Source organism: Drosophila kikkawai, chromosome 2R, assembly GCF_030179895.1.
Source record: "Drosophila kikkawai strain 14028-0561.14 chromosome 2R, DkikHiC1v2, whole genome shotgun sequence".
Classification (NCBI taxonomy): Eukaryota; Metazoa; Arthropoda; class Insecta; order Diptera; family Drosophilidae; genus Drosophila; species Drosophila kikkawai.
The window spans coordinates 12,674,057-12,697,580 of record NC_091729.1 but is presented as its reverse complement, the minus strand read 5'-3'; the positions used below and the strand labels follow the sequence as shown (position 1 = coordinate 12,697,580).

At 42.7% G+C, this 23,524-nt stretch overlaps 5 protein-coding genes across 8 annotated transcripts; 4 read left to right on the top strand and 1 right to left on the bottom strand.

The window, feature by feature from the left end:
• Positions 1 to 37: 37 nt before the first annotated feature.
• On the bottom strand, positions 38 to 2,972 carry Rs1 (Dead-box helicase Rs1). The gene is made up of 5 exons (XM_017172265.3): positions 2,796 to 2,972; positions 1,906 to 2,730; positions 971 to 1,703; positions 371 to 917; positions 38 to 313 (listed from the first exon to the last, which is right to left on the bottom strand). The coding sequence occupies exons 1-5, from the start codon at positions 2,886 to 2,888 to the stop codon at positions 109 to 111; spliced, it is 2,403 nt and encodes an 800-aa protein (XP_017027754.1). The 5' UTR covers positions 2,889 to 2,972; the 3' UTR covers positions 38 to 108.
• A 197-nt stretch (positions 2,973 to 3,169) lies between these two features.
• LOC108078448 (uncharacterized) lies at positions 3,170 to 3,886 on the top strand. Its single transcript, XM_017172336.2, has 2 exons — positions 3,170 to 3,314; positions 3,376 to 3,886. The coding sequence occupies exons 1-2, from the start codon at positions 3,280 to 3,282 to the stop codon at positions 3,815 to 3,817; spliced, it is 477 nt and encodes a 158-aa protein (XP_017027825.1). The 5' UTR covers positions 3,170 to 3,279; the 3' UTR covers positions 3,818 to 3,886.
• A 124-nt stretch (positions 3,887 to 4,010) lies between these two features.
• RagC-D (Ras-related GTP binding C/D) lies at positions 4,011 to 5,838 on the top strand. The gene is made up of 5 exons (XM_017172335.2): positions 4,011 to 4,186; positions 4,266 to 4,736; positions 4,804 to 5,022; positions 5,080 to 5,222; positions 5,281 to 5,838. The coding sequence occupies exons 1-5, from the start codon at positions 4,184 to 4,186 to the stop codon at positions 5,600 to 5,602; spliced, it is 1,158 nt and encodes a 385-aa protein (XP_017027824.1). The 5' UTR covers positions 4,011 to 4,183; the 3' UTR covers positions 5,603 to 5,838.
• Positions 5,839 to 6,342: 504 nt separating this feature from the next.
• On the top strand, positions 6,343 to 8,498 carry VhaAC45 (Vacuolar H[+] ATPase AC45 accessory subunit). Of its 2 annotated transcripts, none has more exons than XM_017172338.2 (5): positions 6,343 to 6,497; positions 6,582 to 6,675; positions 6,744 to 6,846; positions 6,911 to 7,172; positions 7,240 to 8,498. In XM_017172338.2, exons 2-5 carry the CDS (start codon positions 6,590 to 6,592, stop codon positions 7,932 to 7,934), a joined length of 1,146 nt encoding a protein of 381 aa, XP_017027827.1. In that variant the 5' UTR covers positions 6,343 to 6,497; positions 6,582 to 6,589; the 3' UTR covers positions 7,935 to 8,498. The 2 variants fall into 2 exon arrangements, with proteins under 2 accessions (XP_017027827.1, XP_017027828.1); XM_017172339.3 differs by having other exon boundaries at positions 6,394 to 6,497; positions 6,585 to 6,675.
• Positions 8,499 to 18,737: 10,239 nt separating this feature from the next.
• LOC108077924 (uncharacterized) lies at positions 18,738 to 22,753 on the top strand. 3 transcript variants are annotated; one of them, XM_017171463.3, is made up of 8 exons: positions 18,738 to 18,789; positions 19,098 to 20,021; positions 20,078 to 20,712; positions 20,770 to 20,949; positions 21,014 to 21,628; positions 21,684 to 22,142; positions 22,205 to 22,351; positions 22,405 to 22,753. In XM_017171463.3, the coding sequence occupies exons 2-8, from the start codon at positions 19,146 to 19,148 to the stop codon at positions 22,508 to 22,510; spliced, it is 3,018 nt and encodes a 1,005-aa protein (XP_017026952.3). In that variant the 5' UTR covers positions 18,738 to 18,789; positions 19,098 to 19,145; the 3' UTR covers positions 22,511 to 22,753. The 3 variants fall into 3 exon arrangements, with proteins under 3 accessions (XP_017026952.3, XP_070140185.1, XP_070140186.1); XM_070284084.1 differs by lacking the exons at positions 22,205 to 22,351; positions 22,405 to 22,753 and having other exon boundaries at positions 21,676 to 21,830; XM_070284085.1 differs by lacking the exons at positions 22,205 to 22,351; positions 22,405 to 22,753 and having other exon boundaries at positions 21,701 to 21,814.
• Positions 22,754 to 23,524: the final 771 nt, after the last annotated feature.

Genomic DNA, 23,524 nt, shown 5'->3' with positions numbered 1-23,524 from the left:
TTAATTCTCGCTGTAAAACAAATCATGCATAACCGAATTATTTACAGAAAGTAAATGCTTTATTTTACAAGTTTACGATTTAACATTGCATACAACTATTGTACATCTCTACTTTTTCTTGTCCTTTTTGGCGTAACGTGGTCCGCCGAAGCTCTTGCCCTTGTTGAACTTGTTCTTGCCCGCCTTGTTGGCCAGCTTCACGTTGCTGACCTTGCTCTTGGCTGACTTGTTCATGGGCTTACCCTTGCCCCCACCGCTGGCCTTCTTCTTCGCCGCAATCTTGGACATTTTCTGGTGTCGGTTGGCCTCCGACCTGAAATTACAGAGATTAATTTCCATTAAAAAGGCCAGAGATTCCTTTCCTACTCACCTTAAACGAAGTGCTCCACCGCGGCTGACATCGGTCAAATCATTATCGAACGCCGACTGGCCGCCACGTCGCTTGGGTTTGCTAGGTCCAGCATTGCCCCTGTGCGTCTCTGTGGCCGCTCCCAGCTTGCCGGGACGCTTGCGCAGCTTGGCCATCTTGGCCCGCACCAGGGACACCTTTTCGATCTCCTTCATCGCCCGTTCCTTGGCCAACTGCTCCGGCGTCTTCTTGCGGGGCTCCTCCTTCTTCTTCTTGTTGCGCTTGGCCTCAATCTCCTTGACCGAGGGCCCATCCTCGCCATCTCCACCCCACTCGGGTCGCTTACGTTTGGTGGCGGTCTTACCCTTGCCCTTGCCTCCGCCAGCAGGCTTCTCCTCGTCGCCGGTGGTTAGAGCCAGGCGCTCCTTCTCAGCCTCGCGCTGCTGTTTGGTCTGGAACCAGCCGCGTCGCTCGTTGGATTGTCCCAGCAACTTGCGTTCTGTTTTGGACAGCTGCTGCTCGGTTTTGGCCAGCTGCCGTTCCGCCTGCTCCTCATCCAGAATGTTTTCTGTGGGAAAAATCATGAAAATAATGGAAATGTATAAAGTTTCTGCTACTCACGTATCTCTGGCTCCAAGCTGGTCAGCTTGTTGCGATATTTTTCTATGATCTCTGGAGGAATAATACGATTCTTGATGGTACTCTCGGCGTTCTTAATGATGTCCTTGACGATCTTGCGCTCTTTTTCGCCGGCCAGGGAAACGGAGATACCAGCGCGTCCTGCTCGCGCTGTACGACCAACTCGATGAATATAGTGCTCCGTGGTGATGGGCATCACAAAGTTGATGACTGTCTTCACGCCCACAATGTCTAGACCACGAGCTGCCACATCAGTGGCGATTAGCACATCGATTTGCTCCTCCTTGAACTTCTTCAGCGACTCCAGACGCTGTTGCTGCGTGAGGTTTCCATGCAATTCTCCGGCACGGACACCCAGGAGACCCAACAGGATGTGCAAACGATGGGCTTGCTTCTTGGTCTGGACAAAGACCATACAGTGGTCGTGGAACGTGCGGCAAATCAAGCTGGCCAGAATGGGCTCACGATCGCCCTCTTTATCCTCGCGGATGCGTATGAATTCCTGGCGCAGATTGAAGGCTACCTGCTGGTTATTGTTCACGAAAACCTTGACCGGTTTGTCCAGTGAAACGGCAGCCAGATCCTTGACCTGTTCGCTCATGGTAGCGGAGAACAGCATGGTCTGGCGGGTTTTGCAGCAAGAGTTAATGATCTCCTTCATCTGCTCGGCAAAGTATTCGTCCAGCATGCGGTCAGCTTCGTCAAGGATGAGAACCTAAAGGGAATTCAAGGAAAATTATTAGAAAAAAGTATAGAGAAAGATTTCTTAAAGATGAAGGGTCATGGATCAGCTTGCATCTGCCGCGCAGTTGCAAGAACCAGGAGTGTCCTCTTGGCCCGCAAAAAGGGGCTCAGAGCGCAAGGAAAGAATCATCATAAAGATTTTAACCCAAACCAAGCCCAAAACTCAAACCCACCTCTATAGAATCCAAGGTAAAGCTGGGCGTGTTCTTTATATGATCTATAAGACGACCGGGCGTGGCTATAACTATATCCGGATTCTGGCGCAGCACTGACTCCTGAGCCTTGACATCCAGACCGCCAATGGCCAGGCCCACATCAATGCTGGTGAACTGGCACAGCTGCTTGGTCACCTGATAGACCTGGGCGCCCAATTCACGGGTGGGCACCAGCACCAGCACCCTGGTGATTGCTTTATTGTTCAGCGGACGATACAGCAAGCGCTCTAGTGTGGGCAGCATGTAGGCTGCCGTTTTGCCTGTACCCGTGGCGGCACAGCCACAGATGTCACGACCCAGCAAAGCCACCGGGATCGTGGAGGCCTGGATGGGCGTGGGATAGATGTAGCCCAAAACGCCGATGGCGCGCATCAAGGGACGCGATAGATTCATCTGGTAGAAGGAGGTTATCTGCTCATTGGCCTCTATGGTATCGTCAAACTGCATCTTCTCGCCCTCCTCCTCTTCGTCCTCTTCGCCCGCCTTCTTCTTCTTGTTCTTGGACAGCTTCTTTTCGCGCAGCCTTAAGTTATCGTGCTTCAGCTCGTCCTCGGAGAGATCAATTTCGCTGCCGTCGCTCTGCTCCGCGGCCACTGCCTCGGCGCCGCCTCTCTTTTGCAAACGGGCGGCGATCTTGTCGTCTGTCTTTGTGCGCGCCTTCCTTTTCACATACTTCATCAAGTCGTCCCAAGTGTCCTGGTTGTACTCCTTCACAGAGGACACGAACTCGAAGCCCTTCTCGAACTCGGTGACCTTTTTGTGTCTCAGTTTCGTGGGTTGATACTGTGGAGGAGCACCGGTGGTCAGTGGTAGTTCTTGTAGCAGACTGGAAACTGTAATTTCCTTACCTCCACTTCGGCATCGGAGTCCTCCGACAGGTTCTCCACTTCGGCATCGTCTTCGATGGTACCTATCAAGTCCAGGTTCTTCGTGGCGCCCATTTTTGCAGGCTAAAAACTAAATTACAATTCCAGCGCGTGTTTACAATTCGAAACACACGTGTGGCGTGCGAGGAGTTGGTGATGGGAGAAAAGTTATGGAAAACTATCGTTTAAAATTATTTTCATTTTTTGTTTTATAAACTGGAAATAAAACTGAAAAATTTATAACAAAACAGACAAGTTTATTGGCTATTTTTATGAATATTTGTTTTATATTTTACAAATTTTATTGCACAAAGCAATTTAACTTATTCAATACGATATTTAGGCAATCGATATCTATATATCGCCAGACATGCCGGCTGCTTACTAGTTGCTAGCTCCCATCTCTAGCCAGACTCAGCTGTTTGACCAATTTTGTTATGAAATTTTCTCAAGTTTCGCTCTGAAAATGCTGCGTTTACTGACAAAAACAAGACTTGTGAGGTAAACAATCATTAACTTGACTTTGTAAACAATCAAGGTTACTAATAAATAAAATCTACAGGCAATTGGTGCCAGCCACAGGCTCTACTTCGATTTCCCCCCGCTTCTATGCACAGACTGCGGGAACAGGCAGCCAAAAACCAGCAGAGGAGCCCATTAGCAATGAGCCCATCAAGTTCTTTGGCAGCCAGGCGGCCACTTGGCGTGCCAAGGATACGCGGAGCGGTGGTAGCGATGAGTCCCTGTGGTATCAGCCCTACGTGATCTCCGCCAGCTTGGGCGTCTTCCTCCTGTACTTCTGCTGGCTGCGCGAGGAGAGCGACATCGATCAGCGGCTGGAGGGCGATCTGTATGAGCATGTCAGCGGCCTGGAGGAGGTGCAGCTAACGGTTAACTACAAGTATAACAAGGAGCATGGATTGGACACCAAAGAGCAAGAGAAGAGGCTCGCCGAACTGGGCGTTGATCTGGGCCAGTTGAACGCCAAACTGGCAGCCCAGTAGTCATAGATTTGGTTTAATGTACTTTTTGTTTGGTTAAGTGATTAAAATGGAATGATTTTAGCTACTAAATTCGGAATAATATAATTTCTCTTGGAAATATTAATAGTTTTTAACGTATTTTCAAAGTGCCACCACTGACTAACGCCCGCCAGCTGTTTGTTATCGATAGCATCAGCTGATGACCTGCTTGCAGGTGTGCACACACTTAGAGTCCGATAAGAAACCTGCAGGAAAAGTCGAAAAAGTAAACTAAACCGTTCTGTTATTAACCAATATCTGTGCTTTCCATGCACACGTTCGCCGAAAGACTGCCGGCGCACCCCCCTAAATCAGAGAACTCAGCGGAACTGGAAAGAAAACCCCAAAATGGTGAGTAGAGACAAAGAAGCCATATCTCGCCTATGGGCCCCCGCCCATCATCACAAGCATACGCTTTCCGTTCGATTAGAGCTACGACGACGATGACTATCCGGCGGACACGTTTCCCAAGGACTTTGGCTACCGGGCGTACAACCAGGATGGCCTGGAACTGGAGCCCAATGCGACGGGCAGCAGTGAGACAAAGCCCCGCATTCTGCTGATGGGACTGCGCAGATCGGGCAAGAGCTCCATCCAGAAGGTGGTCTTCCACAAGATGTCGCCGAACGAGACGCTCTTCCTGGAGTCCACCAGCAAGATTGTGAAGGACGACATCAACAACTCCAGCTTCGTGCAGTTCCAGATCTGGGATTTCCCGGGCCAAATTGATTTTATTGAGCCAACCTTTGACTCGGACATGATCTTTGGCGGCTGTGGGGCTTTGGTCTTCGTCATAGATGCCAAGGATGACTACAACGAGGCGCTGACCAAGTTCAAGAATACAGTGATAAAGGCCTACAAGGTGAACCAGCGCATCAAGTTCGAGGTGTTTATACACAAGGTAATATCTACCCTTATCGGAGTATGTGATAACCACTGACCCACCATTTGGTCACATTCCCACGCAGGTTGACGGCATCAGCGACGATTCGAAAATGGAGTCGCAGCGGGATATACACCAGCGATCGTCGGATGACCTAAGCGAGGCGGGCCTCAATCAGATCCACCTAAGTTTTCATCTGACCTCCATTTATGATCACTCCATCTTTGAGGCCTTCTCCAAGGTGGTGCAAAAGCTCATTCCCCAGCTGCCCACGCTGGAGAACCTCTTAAATATCTTTATACCAGTAAGTATTTTTATAATATTTTATTTTCAAATTGAATAATAACCATTTCCTCAACAGAACTCGGGCATAGAGAAGGCCTTTCTGTTCGACGTGGTCTCCAAGATCTACATAGCCACGGACTCCTCGCCCGTTGACATGCAGACCTACGAGCTGTGCTGTGACATGATTGACGTGGTCATTGATCTGTCCAGCATATACAGGTAAGTTTTCTCATCATTTATTCTCATTTATCACCCGAAATTGATAATATATCCAAAGCTCTGAGGAAACCGCCTTCGACAGCGGCAGCTCTAGTCTCATCAAGCTGAACAACAACACGATACTCTATCTGCGGGAGGTGAACAAGTTTCTGGCTTTGGTCTGTATCCTTCGCGAGGAGAACTTCAACCGGCAGGGCGTCATCGACTACAATTTTATATGCTTCCGAGATGCCATCAGCGAGGTGTTTGAGCTGCGGCTGAAGCGGCAGAAGCAGCTGGAGAACAACGAGCAGGACGACGATGACCTGGTCGATGAACAGACCCTAATCCGCCATGGCCATGACGCAGCTGTGATGTCGCGGGCGCAGCCAATCGATTGAGGCGTGCCCGTTCCAATCCCCGCTCGGTGGTCCCATTATATTTTCTCTATGCTAACTTCTCTGTGGACCCGTTTATTCCGATTTGTACGTTTCTCTTCCGTTATATATCTGCTGTTACTTTTGTCTACTGATAATACGTTAAGGCGCTCCTCTTGCAGGACGGCGCGAGCAAATTGCCCAGCGGTTGAAATTAATGATAATACTACCAATAAATATGTCTATTTTTAAATACGAAATTGGAGGTTTATGAAATGGAAGTTGAGGTGAAGGCTACTCATAATGTAAAATAGAAAAGGACTATTGATTTTAAAATTTGTATCAGTTTAGTAAGGTTTAAATCTTAATTTTTTTGCTTTCAACCTGTTGATTTAATTAAAACAATAAATTATTCTTTTTATAAAGAATTGAATTTATTTAAAATTTCACATTTATGAGAATAATTTAATAAACTTAATATTAAATGATTTTAATTCAATATTGGCCACATTAAGCCACAATTCAGCCAGTGTTGCCACGCTTTGTGACTTTTTATAACAGTTTGAAAATGTTTAGGGTAACACTGCTTTCACTATCTCTGCGTAGAAATCGAATAGAATGCCTACATTTTAACTGTTCCTTTTATTTTATTTAGAATTAATAAACTTTTAAATACTTTAATTAATGAACTCGGTTATCTTAAGTCAATAGTAAAAAACTAAGCCAATTTATTGTTCCTGAAAGACCAATCAAGTCGATTAATCGACTAGTCGATAAAACAAACCCATCGATTGTCCAGTCAGCTGCTGCGCATCACATGACCGTCACAAGTTTTTTTTCTCACTGGAATAGGCGACGTCGTGCAAAGCAAAGCGAAAATTTTCTCCATTTTTCGTTTTTAGTTTCCGTTCACTTTTCGGTTGGTTTCTTTGTGTTTTCTTGCGTTCCCCTGAGTTGTTCATTTATGTGTTTTGGTTTTCCCCTTTTGTTTTCCATCCCCAAGTAGGCGATATGTTGTGGAAATCGCTGATTGCCTTGTGCGTCATTGGGGCAGCCTTGGCTGAGCAAACGCCCGTCTTTCTGTGGGGAGCCAACAGGTGGGTTGCATGACTACCAGATTCCACCGGTTGCACACGTAACGTGATTAAAAATCTTTTCCAAACAGTGTGGCGAAGCCTTCTCTAAAGACGGTGCCCCAGGCGGAGTTCGCTGAGCAGCTGGCGACACTGCTGGAGGATCACATGGTCGTGGCCTTCCAGGAAAATGGCGTAAGTGCTTTGTTTTTTACTCTGAAAACTTAAACATTAAATGGATAATTACAAACAAATACAGCTGAGCAACAAGGACTTCCTGTGCTCCAACTCCCAGTCGCAGTCCTGCTACGCCCAGTTGCAGGGCGTTAGCCCCAAGACGTACTACACCAGCGTGGAGAATCCCTCAGAGGCACTGCGCTCGGTGGCCGCCAGGCGCGAGCACAACAGCATCGATGCCAGCGGCAAGCTGTCCAGCCCGGCCAAGTGCTCCGCCGGCACGGCCCTGTTCGTGAGCTTCGAGGATGCGGCCGAGAGCCGCGAGCAGACTTTGGAGTCACATGGTGCGTTAAACATATATACAAACAATGTGACCCACATGCTATATAGTATATACTCTTCCTCGCGCAGACGCCGCCATCGCCGCTATCAGCAAGCAGTTTGAGTGCAAGGTGGCTTATCTGTACCTGGCCGCTCCCTCCACCGCTCCGGTGGTGCAGCGTCGCACCCGCCGTGACACGGCCGCCACAACTGGCGGCATCATGTGGCATGTCAGCAACCAGTTTCAGATCTTCTACACGGCGCTCTTCTACAACCAGAACCCCATCACCGTCACCGGCATCTCGGTCACCAACTCCACCACTCCAAGTACCAAGTTCTCCGTTAGGCTTGACACCTCCGATACCAGCAAGCCCATCACCTTCGATGTTCTTTATAATGGTGGATACTTTAGTCTGAGCAACGTGCAGTACGACGGCAACACCTTCCGTTCCAGCAACGTGAATGCGCCCACCACGTTCTCCTTCTCCTGCGGCAACCTTACCCTGGACTCCAATGCCGTAAACAACATGTACAACACGCTGAGCTTCTCGTCGCTGCAGGTGCAGGCTCCCTTCGACGGTAGCTACAAGGAGAACTTTGTGTTCGGCGATTCCTGGGACTGTGTGGGCTTCGTGACGCCCGGCATCCTGATGGGACTCTTTGTGATCCTCCTGCTGCTGGTCATTATGTTCATGGGCGTCTGCTGGATGATGGACATCAATACGATGGACCGCTTCGATGACCCGAAGGGCAAGACCATTACCATCAATGCTGGCGCCGAGTAAAAGGGCTTCCATTTGTTAGTTCTCACCTTTGTTTCCTCACTCGATATTCATTCCTTTATTCCCTCAGTCTGTCCACACGTACATATATATGTAAACGAAAAAATACTTACTTACCTTAACCGCATAACATAACATAACATACATATAACCGGGAAATTAGTCTTCACAATTTATATATTTATATTTGTGTCTGTAATTTTCGCCAGCAAAGATCAGTCTACGTTTCAGCATCAATTTAACGCGTTGCTGGTCCTTGTCGCCGAAAATTGGTCGGAGTTTTGCTTGCACCGACTTGGCATCCAGTATTTCATTTAGTATAGCTTCCAAAAAATGTCGTAAAAAAATCAAAAAGAACTACGCACAGTTACCAGTATGTGTGTGTGTGATGTGTGTACGCCCTGGGGCTGTAAATCTAATCTTTTGAATATATCTAAGTGTTTTATAGTTTCTTGTTTTGCGCAAATATGCGAGACTAATTTATGCCTCTGTATGATAGTTTGTCAGTTGTGCAACCCTCCTGTTCGCAGGCCCAACGAAAATAAAGTTTTTCAATTGTGTTACAAATGGAAAGAGTTTTTTGGTGGCAGGAAAACCAAGTTGGGATGCTCTGCTTGTGTTTTTTGGGGTGTACTAAAAAGGGAGATAGTGGTGAGAAATTATATTCAATGAAATTATAAGTAATATAATGATTCTTATGTATTTTTTATAGTTAAAAATTTGTAATAAGATATTATTTAATATATTACAAATATATAAGATCATTATATTCCTTAAAGTTTAATTTAATATATAGTAATATAGTTTCAAGTCTTATTATATATTCTAGTTTTTCTATTGCCTGTTTTACAATTAAATTGTAAAGAATATAAGGATTGTTATATACTTTTAATTTTTAAATATTTTAAAATTTTATTTGGGTTCATCTGCTTAATAGTTTACTACTATTCTAATGCCTAATCTTATCTACAAAGATCGGCTATGGTTAGGACCTTATAATATGGCAAAGGCCATGCACAGTATGGGCGTTATGCATCTTGTTAGAAAAGGGTCTTTTTAAAGACCTTCTCTAACTTATTGTTGTGCCTTTAAAAATGTACTCTTAGTTAAATTATAAGCAATATATATTTAAGGACAGTTTCAATAGGTAAATCCATTATTTAATCCTTTAATTTCATCTCTATAATGAAACTATTATCGGTTAGAACCCACTTTTATGTACTCTGGGCACTCCAAATAGTTTGTTATCAACTTTTTTATGTAGCTCTCGGCCTCGGCTCGTTTTCGGAAACAATTTCAATTGAATTCTCTGGCCTTGTTGGGCGGAAAAAGTCAGGGAAACAAATCAAAAGTTTAATGGAAATTTATTGAGTTGCAGGCAGGACAGGATTTGCAGCTACTCCTAGCTTCCAGAGAGACGTATCTATATGCTGCTTTTCAAGTTGAAACTTTTTCAAGTCGCGGATAGTTTGTAGTTAGCAGAAAAAAACCCCCATTTTCCAGGCTTTCATTAAGTTGCTTAGCAGCAGCGGCAAAAAGCATTGTTTATGACATTTTAATCTCTTGTTTATCCGCTTGACTTTTCCACTTGCCTGCAAGTGGAAAGTGGAAAACTGCTGGTGCTGCTGCTGCTGCAAGCCGCCTACGTCTGGTCAAGGCGTGCGTAAAATAAACTCTCCCGGCAGACAGCGCAAAAAAGCGGGAAGTGGGTGGCAAGCAAGGCTGGCTAAGCGGCCCCTGCCCGGCCTGCTCTGCTCTCTGAGCCAAGAGAACACAGTTGACTGCACTGCGAGTGCCTGGCTGGCAGGCGCTTAACGTTTTTGTTGCATTAGAAACAGGTCAGTGCGTCATGCACACAAATGAGCAGCATATGACCCAACTGGAGCGGAGAGTGCCATGCCGGGCTCCAAAAAAAGAAAGAACTTCTGCCTGCCAAAGGGGTTTCAGCGACGATCCGGGGTCCGAGGAAACAGTAATTATGCATAAGTCAACACGCGGCGGCATTCGTAATGAACTCCACTCAAAGCGGAACGAGCACTGCCCCAAACTTGGCAAAGTTTTTGGCAGCCGAAAATGTCGCCAACTTGCCAAGCTGCCGAAAAGTTTCCCGGCAGCCAGGCAGTCAGCCCCCAGCCAGCTCCAAAAGCGTTCCAAATCCTTTATGCGCCTGAAGAGTGTGTGGAAATAAGCACAGATGAGGTGGAAGTTATAGTGCTTAATGGTAATTATTGATGCTAATAGAGAAAAGTATCTAATTTTTAGTTTTTAATCAAAATTTAATCGAGTTTCAGGAATTAATTCGAAGTTTGAAAAGGCAAAACTTGTACTGTTTGACAAAAATAATTAATAAAGAGACATCCAATTTAATAATTTGATATTTTATGTGAAAAATATTTGAATAATCCAAGGTAATATATCATATATCTCATAAACAAGTTTACAATATCTACTTATATTTTGTATTAAGAAACCTTTACTATTTTTTTGAACCCAATCATCCCTTAGAAACTACCTCCAAGTAGGGTTTTTAACCCAGCCAAACCGTTGGACCTTCCTGCTGTGAGGACTCCTGGGTGGGCCACAGGCCGTAATAAACCCAGCGGTCTACAAATTGCAGCATTAGGCAAGGCACGAGGCGGGGCACAAACAGAACTGCAGAGGAGCAAGGCTGCTGGCCAAAGGAGGAGTCCAAGTGCTCGAACACATGTCCCGGCAAAGAGTACCAGCAAATGCACCCAATGCAGTTTGAAAAGTTGCCGACCATTCGCTGTCATTAAGCTCCGGGGAGGCCACAGTGCGAGTCATTAGGCACAGTGGTAAAGAGAGGAAGAAGGAACCTAGGAGGGTGGGACCTACGAGTGAGGAGCTGCTGGAACCCTAAGCCAAAGCCAAAAACAATAAAATCGCAACGGCTTGAGCCAAAACGTAATGATGGCGTTTGTGTGCAGTCCGCTCTAGAGAGGAGTTTTCGTCACCCATCCAGCCCGTTGCTGGTCCTTTTGGCGAAATGAGCTGCTTATCTGCCCCGGCTAAGTGGATGTGGATTCGCTTTGTAGGTTGCAGGGCATGTATAACTAATAAGTACACTCCTCTTTTCTCTTGGGATAATGAGGCGGAGCAGGAGCAGGATCCACTCAAAAGGGGATTTTCAAATAGAGCTTGCGCTAATGAAGTCATTTGTGACGCTGTTTTGAATAGGATTTCACAGGACACGGGACACGGGACATGAGACACGGGACTTTGCATAAGCTTGGTAATTACTGAGGTTTTTTAGTTTTTATCATGAATACACTGGAAGCTGTCCTTTTATTTAGTATTTATAGTTTGATTATATTTTACCTTTAACTCTATTTTCTTGATTTTCTCTAGGCTCTAAATGTTGTTTGTCAACTCTTTTGGTTTATTTCCCCCATAAATCAGGCCATTTTCCAAGTAAACCCCATTAACCTTTAAACCGACAAATCACTCTGAAAATCCCAACCAGTTGACCTCAAATTAAGCTCAATCGAGAGGACTCTTGGCAGGCCTGGATTCTGGACACGCACACTTCCAGGCCAGTGGATAAGCCTCTATACACTGCACCACCACTCTGCCACTCCAAGTCCAAGTCCAGAGCTGGGTGGACGACAGACATTAATTAGTTGTCATTTTTAACAATTGGGCGTGACGTGGGGAGTAGGAGGAAGGAGCGGAAATGTTGCTGTGCGTTTCCCAGCTTCCCCTTTTTGTTTTTGCAAATTAACTGGGGACAGCCTCACACCCAACTCCTCCCTCCACCCCAATCCCTCTGTTCAGTTTTCTGTAAAAGATAAGGGCAGCCTGACTGAGTTTCAGTTCCAGTTCGAGTTAAACCAGAAGCCGTGACAATTGACAAATGACGCTGGCGCCGTGTGACGTGTGACAGATAAGTGCCGAAAAAGGTTTACAACTTTTGTCGAATGCCATTTATTATTGATGACGGACTTGCTGTTAAATTAAAGAGCCCGCTCTGGTTCTATAAAGCTTCTGACTTACCCCGACAATTAGGCATAATGACATGCAAAAGGATTAGAGCGCATAAAGTTCTCGACACGCTGGATTGCAGGCCAACAGGCAGCCACTGACCGAAGCTAAGAGCTCAAAGCTTGGGCTTAACTTGTAATCCGGAGCGTGTAATTCCACCGCTGACCTGCTTCGAATCCTCGTCCTCCCCTCCACACCTGAGAGAGGGGCGGCAGAAGGCCAGAAATTAATTAGTCTTTGCTGTGAGCTTGAGCTTGCTAACAGGCTCAATTAGGGGTTTTTAGCTTTAAGAAAGAGGGTGCCAACAGCAAGTCAGTTTCAAGAAATATATACCTAGGGTTGGAGCTATTTTAAACCTTGAGATTATTAATTAATTAGAATCTTTTTAGTATTGTAAGTAACTTGAATAAAAACTAGATTATTAGGGCAAGTTTAGTAAGATTTTAAAGGTTTCTTGAAGTGGAAAGGACAATATAAGAAGTAAGATGCGTAACGCGAATATATTTGAAGTACTTTATCAGCCTTACTCATCTTATTCTTCATTTTGTCTTTTCTCCTGTTGATAAAATACAAATATTTCCTATCCAAAAAATAAATAAAATATAAAGAAAACCGAAAGTAATGCAAATTTCTGATGACTTCCACCCCACACATATCCCCCTCCAAAGCCGATTAGCTTTCGCACCATGTAAGACAAGTGCAAACATGGCGCCAGGACAAAGGAAGACTTACATACATACTCATCACCAAGGGTAAATAAATCGCACTGGCAGCTGAATGGAGATATCCTTGGAGCACACACATCATCGACACACAGATCAAGTGCATTTTTATGTAAATGTACTGTGCGTGTGTGCGTGGGGCAAAGTGAAAATGCGTAGAAATAAGGAGATTTGCATAGCCTTTCGATTTCCTTGAGCGGGATAGAGGGAAATGGGTAACCAAAGATGGAGAGGAAGTTCTATTTACATCTTGGTTTCCCGGAATACCCCTACTCCAACCCCTGACTTCTTTATTGATTGAGTGAGCAAAGTAACAGCAGGCGGCGGCGGCGGCACATGTGTTGGCAAATCATATTCAATATTTTGTTTGTTCTTGTTCTGGAAAACCCCTCTGGAGTTTCCCGGCTCCTGGCTCCTGGTTCTGCCTGCAATTGTTGGTATTTGATTGCATTTGGCCCAGTGACTCGCTTTCCACACGCCTGCCACTGACATTGTTGGCCCCAAAAATTGAGCCTGGAACTTTTAGCACAACTTCATCATAGACCAAGGGGATCAGGCCAAGGGCCAAGGCCCAGCAGTAGCAGTAGGAGCCATCTGTCTGGCTCTGTACCTTTTTGTGTAGCCACACAATGTTGCCGCAAAAGTTTTCACATTAAAACCATTTCATGCTGGCAAATTGTGAAATGAGTTAGCGCTGCTGCACTCCCAAAAGGCAAGGCGAGAGAGCTTTCGCCGAAAAAGTAAAAGTTGAAAATTTCCCGAAAGGCAGGAAATACCTCTTAGCCTTACATTGTTGTTTGCCAGCTATAGTATCTTGTTCAGTCATTAAATAAATAATTTAATTTCAACAAATTCTGGGTAATCAATTTATCATATTTAGACTGAAAGATTTTGGGAATTTCTAAAGAACTTTAAATTCTAGGAAATTAGAGAAGTTTTATAAATTAAATAAAATAAAAGGCATGAAATTTTAAGCTTAAATTAAATTTGAAAATAAAAATAAACCCTTGAATTGTAATATCTTTATTAAATAGAAAGTAAAAAGTAAAAGTCTATTGCTTTCTCTATAAAGAAATGTTAATTAAATTTGCATATTTGCCAGTAATAAACAAATATTTTTTGTTTGCTTTGTTTCATACGCAGTAAGCGAATATCCATAACTCCTACGTTTTATATTATTTCTGTTTTCCATGTACAATTGTGTAAACAATGGCTGGGTTTTATATTATTTGAAATATTTCAACTGCAATCATTGTGCAGCGTGACACGTAATTGAGCCTTTTGCTTGTGAAAATTTAAAATTGAATTATAACAGCAACATCAATTAATTGACAAATATTTAAGGTAGTCAAATAAAAGCTGTATATTATGTAAGTTTACAGCTTAATTAATTTTTCATAGTCCAAAGATTTAGCCAACTGTAAAGGCTTTTCAAGTTTTTAAGTGAGAAAACTCAATTGAGTGGGCTTAAATATGTCAAGACTTACACATAAGACTTATGAGAGATACACACAAGAGTTTTTCTCACCTGAAATTGTTGATATCTCACCTGCTGAGCTGCTGTTGTTTGGTGTATATATATATATGTTTATATTGTATATAATATTGTAGTATTCTACAGCTTTGCAACTTTCAGTACAACTGAACTGCTGCAGCCTTGTCAGCTTTGTTTGGCTCTTCTGTTTGCCATTATATGGCTGCTTGGGAAATGCTGTTGCTTCCACATTTTCCACTCGCTTGCTCGCACACACACACACTCCACACACACACACACGAACACTCGCTATTATTTTTCCTTTTTGCAAGAGTGACCAAGCCAGGATGCTACTACCTTTTGTTGCTTCCCAGCGAGCTTGTTCATGCTGCTCAATTTCAGTTAAGAGATAAAATTTTTATGACATCACTTTTCTTTTTCATTATTTATTTGGCCATCGTTGCCTGGCTGCTTCCTCGACAATCCGCTGCAGATGATGAGCAACGACATGGCCTCGGGAGTTTATAAACTTTATGTTTATTGAAGCCATAAATTGGTAGTGCATATGGTTCTCTCTCTCACTCAATATTTTCCCTTGTGCTACATGGCGTATACGCGATACTATGAATAGCCCGTGCAAGGCATTAACAAATGATGGATCAGTTATGTCGCCACTCTTCTGAAATTGTCTGGCTTTTATTGACCGTCTATGGATTAATTTTGCTATTAAATTATATTTAATTTTCAGCTTTTAAGCTTATATTTTAAGCTTACCTTTTCCGAGGAAAAGCAATAAATTCAGGCCCACGACGTATACGCAATATTTATGGCCTTGCTAATCAAGTGTTTTAAATTCCATAAATTAAATTGGAAATCTTAGATTTAAAGTCATGTGTGCAATTGTCGTTTTAAGCCTAATTGCCCCAAAAATTGAATTAGTTCGAATTGGCCTGGCCACTGCACATTTCTCTGTCTGAAACCAAATTAAATCTGTAAATCTGCAAATCTGAAAACTACCACAAAGGGATCCCATTAAAATACACTAAAAACCCATTAAATGCAAATAAAATCCAATTCAACAATTTTTTGTGTGCGTTTAATGCCATAAATCAGAACAGAATTTCACACACACACGCATGGAAACTTGGAGAGGAGGAAAACTCTTCCATTCACAAACACATATACACATAGTAGCCCCCAAAAAAAGGACAAATCCTGGCTAAGCTTCTGCAACCAAAAGCCAAACAATGCGAATTGTGCGTCCAGACATTTTCTGGCCTAGAGTCTGGCTGTGGATTTTATGCCATTTACCCATTTTCTACTCAGGCATTTTCGGCTCGGACAGCTTGTCTCTAAAAGCAAGGAAAAAATATAAAGGAATTGTACAAAAACAAACAGAATATGCTTTAAAACTTGAACTAAGAAATGATATTTAGAAAATATTTAAGCATGCTTTAAGGGGTATTTTCCTAACCGCATTTATTCTCGTTCCAATTTGGAGTTAGTTTTTGTGTTTTGCCTACATGTAAATGCCCAATTTTGTGTCCAACCGCTGCTGCTTCTTGGTGTTTTGTTTTGCGGTTTTCATTAATGCCAAGTGGAGGTCAGTCCTCCCTACCCACCCGTAAAAGGCTCAGCCTCAACCCTTTTTGAGCCCAAATTCAATGGGCAATAAAATCGCAAAATTCCCCACGCATACAAATATCGTTGTCGGATTTGAATTGTTGGGGTTGTCCAGGACAACGGGGCAACAAATTTTTGTCTAAGCTTCAATCTCTTGACCGATGGTGGGATATATGTATGTATATATGTAGAAGTATATACATATATGAAGATTTAGGTATCTGTTGCTTGGTAGAAAAATAAAAAGAAAATGCAAAGAGAATATCAGGGCACATCATCATATTTTAAGGGATTTTAGTCATGCACTTAGACAAGTTTATATTATTTTTTTTATGTATATTTGTAGCACCTTTTCAGGACCATTCATGGATAATTATAACATTTATAATCTTAAAAACAAAAGAACATTGATCTAAAAAAGTTTAAAAATTCAGCACAAATTAAATCATCTCAAAATCTATCTTGTTTCCTGTGCACCCACTAGCCAAGTGCACAAAGTAAGCCTTTAGGACAGAATCGTGCTGCAGCTTAGTTATTTCCGAGAGGGGCAGGATAGGGGGGGTAGATGTCTTTGAGGTGTTTCCAGGTGCAAAAAACACAAAGATACGATACTTGTACACGAATGCGAACACATGTAGCCTGCCACTCCAGCGGAAGCTGTCATAAAAACGGCAGGCAAGCAAAGCACATAAATGTATGCCTGGGCAAGTGCATCTGCTCTGGCTCCTGCTCCGTCTCCAACTACGTCTCCTCCTCCATCTGCCAGGATGTGCCCCGCCTCCGGCTGGTATTTACCGACAGCCAGACAGATATATTGTCGGCCTTAACCAAAGAGAGAGAGAGAGAGAGCTGCGAGCAGCAAACACTTTGCCATCGCAGCCATTGCAGCCATCGAGTGTGGCCACAATAAAAGTGAAAAGAGCACTCTGGCCATTGGCAAATGCCATAAACGTGTTGGTCTCCGGTCGCCAGAACGTACGTAGTCCTGGCAGTCTGGCTCTACCCGAAACTGCAGCTGCAACTATGCTGTATTTTCGGTTGCTTACCTCCGAGTTTTGGCTGTGGTAGAAGGGACATATGTATGAGCCACCAGCCCATGAATAATGGCCACGAAACAGAGCAGCAGGCAGCACCACCGGCAGCAGCTTATTTGGTGAATTATTTGCGTTCTGTGTATTAAACTGCAGCTCAAGCTAATGCGGCAAAGGTTCTATAAATACAGAGAGAAAATATGAATAAAATAGAATAAAGTCTGGAAAATATAGAAAAAATATATTTTAGTATATTTTATTTAACAAATTAAAACTTAAAATTATTTTTTTAATATTTTAATTAATCTCAAACCTGTCTTAAATTTGTCTCAGTGCCTGCAACTATCGCTGCTCCTGCGGCCCATGCGTCGTATGCGTAATTTGATTTACAATGCGAATACCATTGGCTTCACATTTAATGTATGGCATGTGGATGTGAATGTGGGCTATAGATGTGGCTTTGAGTGTGGCTCTAACTACGGATGTGGCAGTGCGCCTGTTTTGCGGCTTTGACTTTGGACCGGCTTTGGCCTAATGGCCCTGAGATCATGTTTAATAGTTAACAGCTTTGATTTTCGACCAGAACGGTGGCTGGGGATATTGAATAATGCCTTTACCAAAACTCGTATAATGATAATTTAATGCTTATTTGCAATGCAAACCCAACGTCGGATTGATCCTGAGTCCGGTTGCAGCCATTATTCCGCTCTGTTGACTTTAAGATGAGCCATTGAATGGCATTTGAAGGATGAAGGATGGTTTAGGCATTCAACTTCCTCAACAGAAAAGATGATTAAATTATAATTATAAATTGTGGCATAGTTTGGGGTTGCCATGGCTTTTTTGTTTGCTTTTGCTGCCACCACAAACGTTGAGTAAATAACTGAATTTTAATTGGAGATAATAGTGACCGCTCTATAGGATTTTGTAGTAATTAATTGCGTAACCTGTGCCACCTGCTCTTTGTAATTATTACCACTGCGGCTTGCGGTGGCGGTGGCTAATTGAATTTCTCACCAAGAAAAACAGATATGCCTTCTGAAAAACAAAAAATTAAAATTACTTTAATGCCAGCTCTGGCGTAATTGATGCCTTCAGTGCACTGACCTGGATCGCTGTCAGAGCAAACAGGCGTGGGATGTGGATGTGGATGCATCATCCTCGCATCAGTATCCTGTTGCCCCATGCGTCCTGCGCCCAGCATCCCTCACCTTCCATCATCGCATCCGCAGCATTGTTGCCCTGTTTGCCGTTTGGCGTGGCAAACAAGCCTGATGAAAGAGCAGCCGCGACGCAGCAGGAGCAGGAGGAGAGGGAGGCAAAAGGCAAGAGAAGCTGCAAAAGCAGCGGGATGCTGCAGCCCTCCAAACAGGAAGTAAAAGTATGACACAGAAAGCCGGAGATGAGCCCTTCGCCTCCTGGCCTGGCCCACAATTAAAGCGATAAAAGCGCATGCAAAAAGTTCTGCTGTCGCATTTCACAGGCGAAAATCAGCATCGGTTGAAAATGATGCACCGGAAAAATGTTTAAGGATAAGGATTTTTATAGCGGTACAGGATATCATTTTAGTTACATGTTTGGAAATCAAAGAAGGAGCCATTATTGACCTTATAAATCATATCATATTCTTAATCAGCATCAAAAGCCGAGTCTTTTTTAGCTATTTTTGGTACTGAGTCGCATAATAAGGGCTTATTTTAAATAAATTTATTTTGTTTTAAATAATGTTTTGTATTACATTATTCTGTGCACTTCTTTTTTTTATATTCGTTTAGCTCAAGATAAGTTAATTTATTAATCTATAAACGCATCGGAAAGTATGATTGTATGACATTCGATTACACTCAACTGTAGCTATCTTTATTATTTCTTTTAAACTTGAAGGCTTTTATCAGTTTATCAGTAAAATAAGTGCAGTCAGGTTTCAGTTAGCTTGTGGAAGTCGTCGGCGAAAGTACAAGTTCCTCGTGCTGCCTGTTAAAACCCCTGTGGAGTGATTACGAAAAGTGCTATGAGTTGATTCTAAATATATAATACTAAATATTCCATACTATTTTGTATTTAAATCATTAATTAATTATTGTTAAAGTAAACGGAAAATCAACTTAGCAGTCAATTAAATAAATTTGTGCTCTATCTTTTGCCTTACGTACTTCCTAATAATAATCTATTGATAACAGTTGATAAGTTGTGACACATTTTTATTATTGCTTTTTTTCAATGGCTTTCTTTTATTACAATTTAGTCACAAATCCAGAAAATATTAGTACGTTTACACTGCGATTTTAAAGTATCTTATCTTATTTTGGTGTAGACGATTATATCAGGAAAGGAATACAAGCAGAGAGCACCACAAACAACAATGGCAGAAGCTCTCGAGTGGGATAAGAAAGCGGCGGCCAGGTTCTTCCATTGCCTCCGGCTGGAAGTGCGCCAAAAACCGGCTGACGAAGCGAAGGTCGTGCTGCAGGACCTCTTGGACACGGCCCATGCTAATTCCATAGAACAGATGCTGGAATACTTCTTTGATAACTTCATGCGCTTGCTGGGAACCGATTGTTTCCTGGTTCTCCAAGAAAAGTGTCAGGATCACAAATTTCTCTACCGTCTTATCCACAAGATCCAATCGATGTGTCAAGGAGACTGTGGCGAAGCCACACTAGCCTCCTTGCAGTGCAGTGCCCAGCAGTGGCACGCCTTTGCGGCCATCATAGCCGTCTTGGAGGAGCAGGACTCATCTCTGGTTGTGAGTACCCTCGAGAAGCAGCTTCCCCAGCTGCAGCTGATGGCCAGTGATCACGGCAAGCGTTGGCTCTCTTGGTTGCGCACCCTGTGCCTTAGACTCTTCCAGGAGGATAGAGTCCAAGTGCTGTGCAAAACTCTGGAATACTTTCTGGCCCATCTGAGCATAGAGCAGCTCGTCCGCTTAAGCCTGTTATCAGAGTTCCTTGTGGCCACCAACAGGAGCCAGTTGTTTGATCGCGAGGCTGACAACTGTCTCAGGAAGGTGCACCTGACGCGGCTTGTGTCAGAGGGAAATGTACAACTCTTTCTGGAAGCACTGGTGACACTTTCATGGGAGAACGTTCCTCTGATCCTCTGGATACGCAGTTTCGAGTCTAAACAAGTGCAGAGGGTTCCTAAGGAGTTGCTTATTAAGTTGTGTCTTGTTGTTAGGGCCATCGGTAACAATGTTCTTCGAGATAGAGCCCAGGTTGATGTCATCTTCTTGTTCAAGGTAAAAAATATTAATAAGGTTGGATTGAAAAGAGTGATACTACTTTTTAATTTCAGAACACCATCGACGCTTTCTCTTTGAGGGATTATATGGTCTGTATGGAATCGTTATTCAATAAGGCAGATCCATATCGTGATCACGACCGATTAGAAGAAAAAATCGCCAACTGCACAGACCTTCAGAATCATATTGACTTGTTTAACCGGAGATCCTATGACATATTTTTCCACAATACTTGCAGATTGAATAACATTATTGAGAAGCTTTATAATGCTTTTATATTGGAAAGGGAATACAGACATATGAATGGTTTTTGGCGCCTTGCTCTTTGTAGTAATAACCAGAAAGTAATAACAGACTTTTACCGAAAGTTTTACAACGTGGACATATCGTTGCTTCAGAAGGAAGCGAGTCCCGAGAAGATGCTGGCGCAATTGATGGACCGAGTGGACTGCCAAACTAGCGAGGAGGCATCCTTTTTGAAGGCCCGATGCTTGGACCTCTTTATTTCGAACCTAGATTCATGGGACCAGTTGGAGGACCTAAACTTTAATCCCCAGGAACTATTGAAACAGGGCACTGAAAATATCGTGTCTACTTTAGCGAGATTCTTAGGATCTCATGGGTATCGAATAATGGACGAGGAGGTACTGCCCGCTCTGATTGCCCGTGTAAGATATTTTGATGAAATGTAAGCTAATACCTTAAAGACTGGTTCGTCATATAATATCATTAAATATTTCCTTAGGAAAAATGTTCTAGACTACGCTTATAGAAATTTAACAGAAAAGGAGTTTGAAAGGTTCTTTACTAATCAAATTATTCAGAAGACATTAGTTTGTTTACCCCATTTACCAAACAGAAAACTAAGTATATCTCTGTATCTAAAACTGCTGCTTCATGGAGAACCCACAAGAGGACTGGCACGGTGAGTAACATTATTCCTTCGTTTTTATAAGCCAACTTGGTGACGATTTCAAACTTTCTCGTAGCATTGAGGCTTCCTGTGCATTCTACTCTTATAAAGACGAAGACCGAAATGCTAGAATTAGACGACTGACTATTGAGAACATAAATGAGTACGGAAATACTGAAATTAAAGCTAAAGTTTTCAAAGAACTTCTGAAAATTAACGAAAAGCTGTCGATGGAGCATCCTCATTACACTGAAAACTCCGAGGTGCACAGGCAAAAAATGCGAATTGCTTATGCTTTGATTCGAATGTGCCACCATTCTTATGATCCGGTATCCTCGATGGGTTTGTTGTTGCCCGGCAACCATTGTGATGATCCGCTACCCTTGAAGACTTTATTGCTGCCCAGCGATCATCTAGGGATAAACCTAATGCACGAGTACTTGATAGGATGTTCTTTGAAAAACATCGATTCGTTGCTGAAATCATTACCAAGTTATGAGCCAAGGCAACTGGAGTCAGTTCTTTCCATTGCCCACATCTTCATCATCAGAAATTTAAGAAATATCAAAAAAGACAAGCTATCGGAAATGTTCACCTCACTTCAACCGCTAACAATGGGATCCTGTTACGAAGTTCGAACTCTCGCGCAAATAATCCTGCACAGATTAGCGTTGGAGTGTGAACTAAATAGGTAAAACATGGAAGGGTTCAAATACAATTCAATATTTTAATATTCAGTTTTAAAGTATTCACATTCCAGTAGCTGAAAGCTTGATCAACTTGGTGGAGGCTTCATTGGGAAAAAGGCTTTATGAGCTTCAAAGCGAACCTCGACTCGTGCTCGCAGAAATACCTTTATATTTTCGGGATCACAATTCAGAAGTTATTCTGGATATAACAAGTGCGCCCTTCGATGAACTCCACAATCCTTATGGTCGTATTCCTCAGTTTGTATGGAATAATATTAGAAATGCTCGTGAGGCTTTTAGAGCCAGAAAATTGCGGTCAGCCGGGCAGTTTACAGCGTCTAATAAACTTTCCATGAAAGTTCCTCCAAATGATGATGATTTTAAAGTAGTGGCTTCCTTGCTTGATGAGAAAACGAATTTTGCAAGATTGATGGTATCCTGCAAAAGGTTTTCAGTGGATACTCTTATTTTGGACGAAGAATCACAGCTGGAAGAGTATGATTCTTGCAATTTGCGGTAAGTTGTCTTGATTAAATATTGGGTAATTATCTTTCATTAATATTATTTATTTATTTTAGCATCAGAAGAGTAAAACCCGCATCTCTTGTCGAGTTTCTTTTGACAAAGCGGACTGAGGGTTATGAAATCCATGGTTGTATGGGAATAGAAGGTATCTCTAAAGTTTTCCGCATGTCTGTCGCAGATCGGGTTATTCTGGTTCTGGGGTAAGTTTCATTCAAAAAATCCCACCCAATACTGTTTAATTTTTATTGTTTAGGCACAAGGAACTTGGAATACCAGCTAACGTCAATGAAATTCTAGAAAATCCTGTAAGAATTCCAAAAAAGAATTTATTTACGAGGCTTTTTGATAAAAAATTATAGATTAACCTTATATACTATTTCATTTCAAGGACTACAGAACAAAAAAATTGCATTGTATATATTAAACTATAAACTATGTTTATTGGAGATTAAGTACAGCAAAAATTCGTTTGTTTAGACTTTTAAACACGACTTATATTGTAAACTGTGAAAAATCATTAGTGTGTCTCTTCATTGTTTTTGAATAGGTAACATCCTTTCTTCATCTTTAAAGCAAAATAAATAGTTTTCAAATTTATAAAATATAGTTTTAAGTTAACAAACCCCAAACTGCATGTTATTTATATTTTTTCAAGAATATTATATTTTATTATTATAATTTTTTTTTCGTGCATTATCGGCTACTGTAAATGCCAGCGAGTGGTAAGTGGTAATTTAAGGTACTTAAGTACCGCGCGTCGTTCGTAATGAATGCCCCACCCCACCGCTCCCAGCTGTACGCCATTACGCATCCGGTGATCCGATGACACAGATTCCGGGGCAGCTGAGCCAGGAGCTTTCCAGACCTCTGAAAGAGCTGGCCAATTGTTGCAAAATTTTCACATCTGCAGATGTGCAGATGTGCGATGGCGAATAGCCATTTAATTGAGTGCCCGTTTCCAGTTTGGCGCGTACTCCACGCGCCTGATTGGGCTAATGGAGGTGTGTCTGTGTGTCTCTCTCCGGCGGGATGAGCTCCTTTGAGCTGGTTGCACTCTCTGGTTGCCGCTTCAGAGTCTCTCGTCTGTGATGTTTCTTCGTGGCCTAACGACCACTCAATTAACTGCATTCGCTGTCGCCTTTGAAGTGGCCAGGAGATGCGGTAATGGCTTTAAGTCATTTCCGTTTCCAGAATATGAGATACAGCTAGCTCTTTGGGGAATTCCAGAAGCTCTTTAAGGTCCCCTTTTTCTTAGCATACTTTTCAGGACTTAAACAATTTTTAATAATAGAAATATGTGTGGAAAATGAACAAATATTAAGATTATTATCATAAATAATCATTATATTGATGCAGTTAATTTTGTATAGATT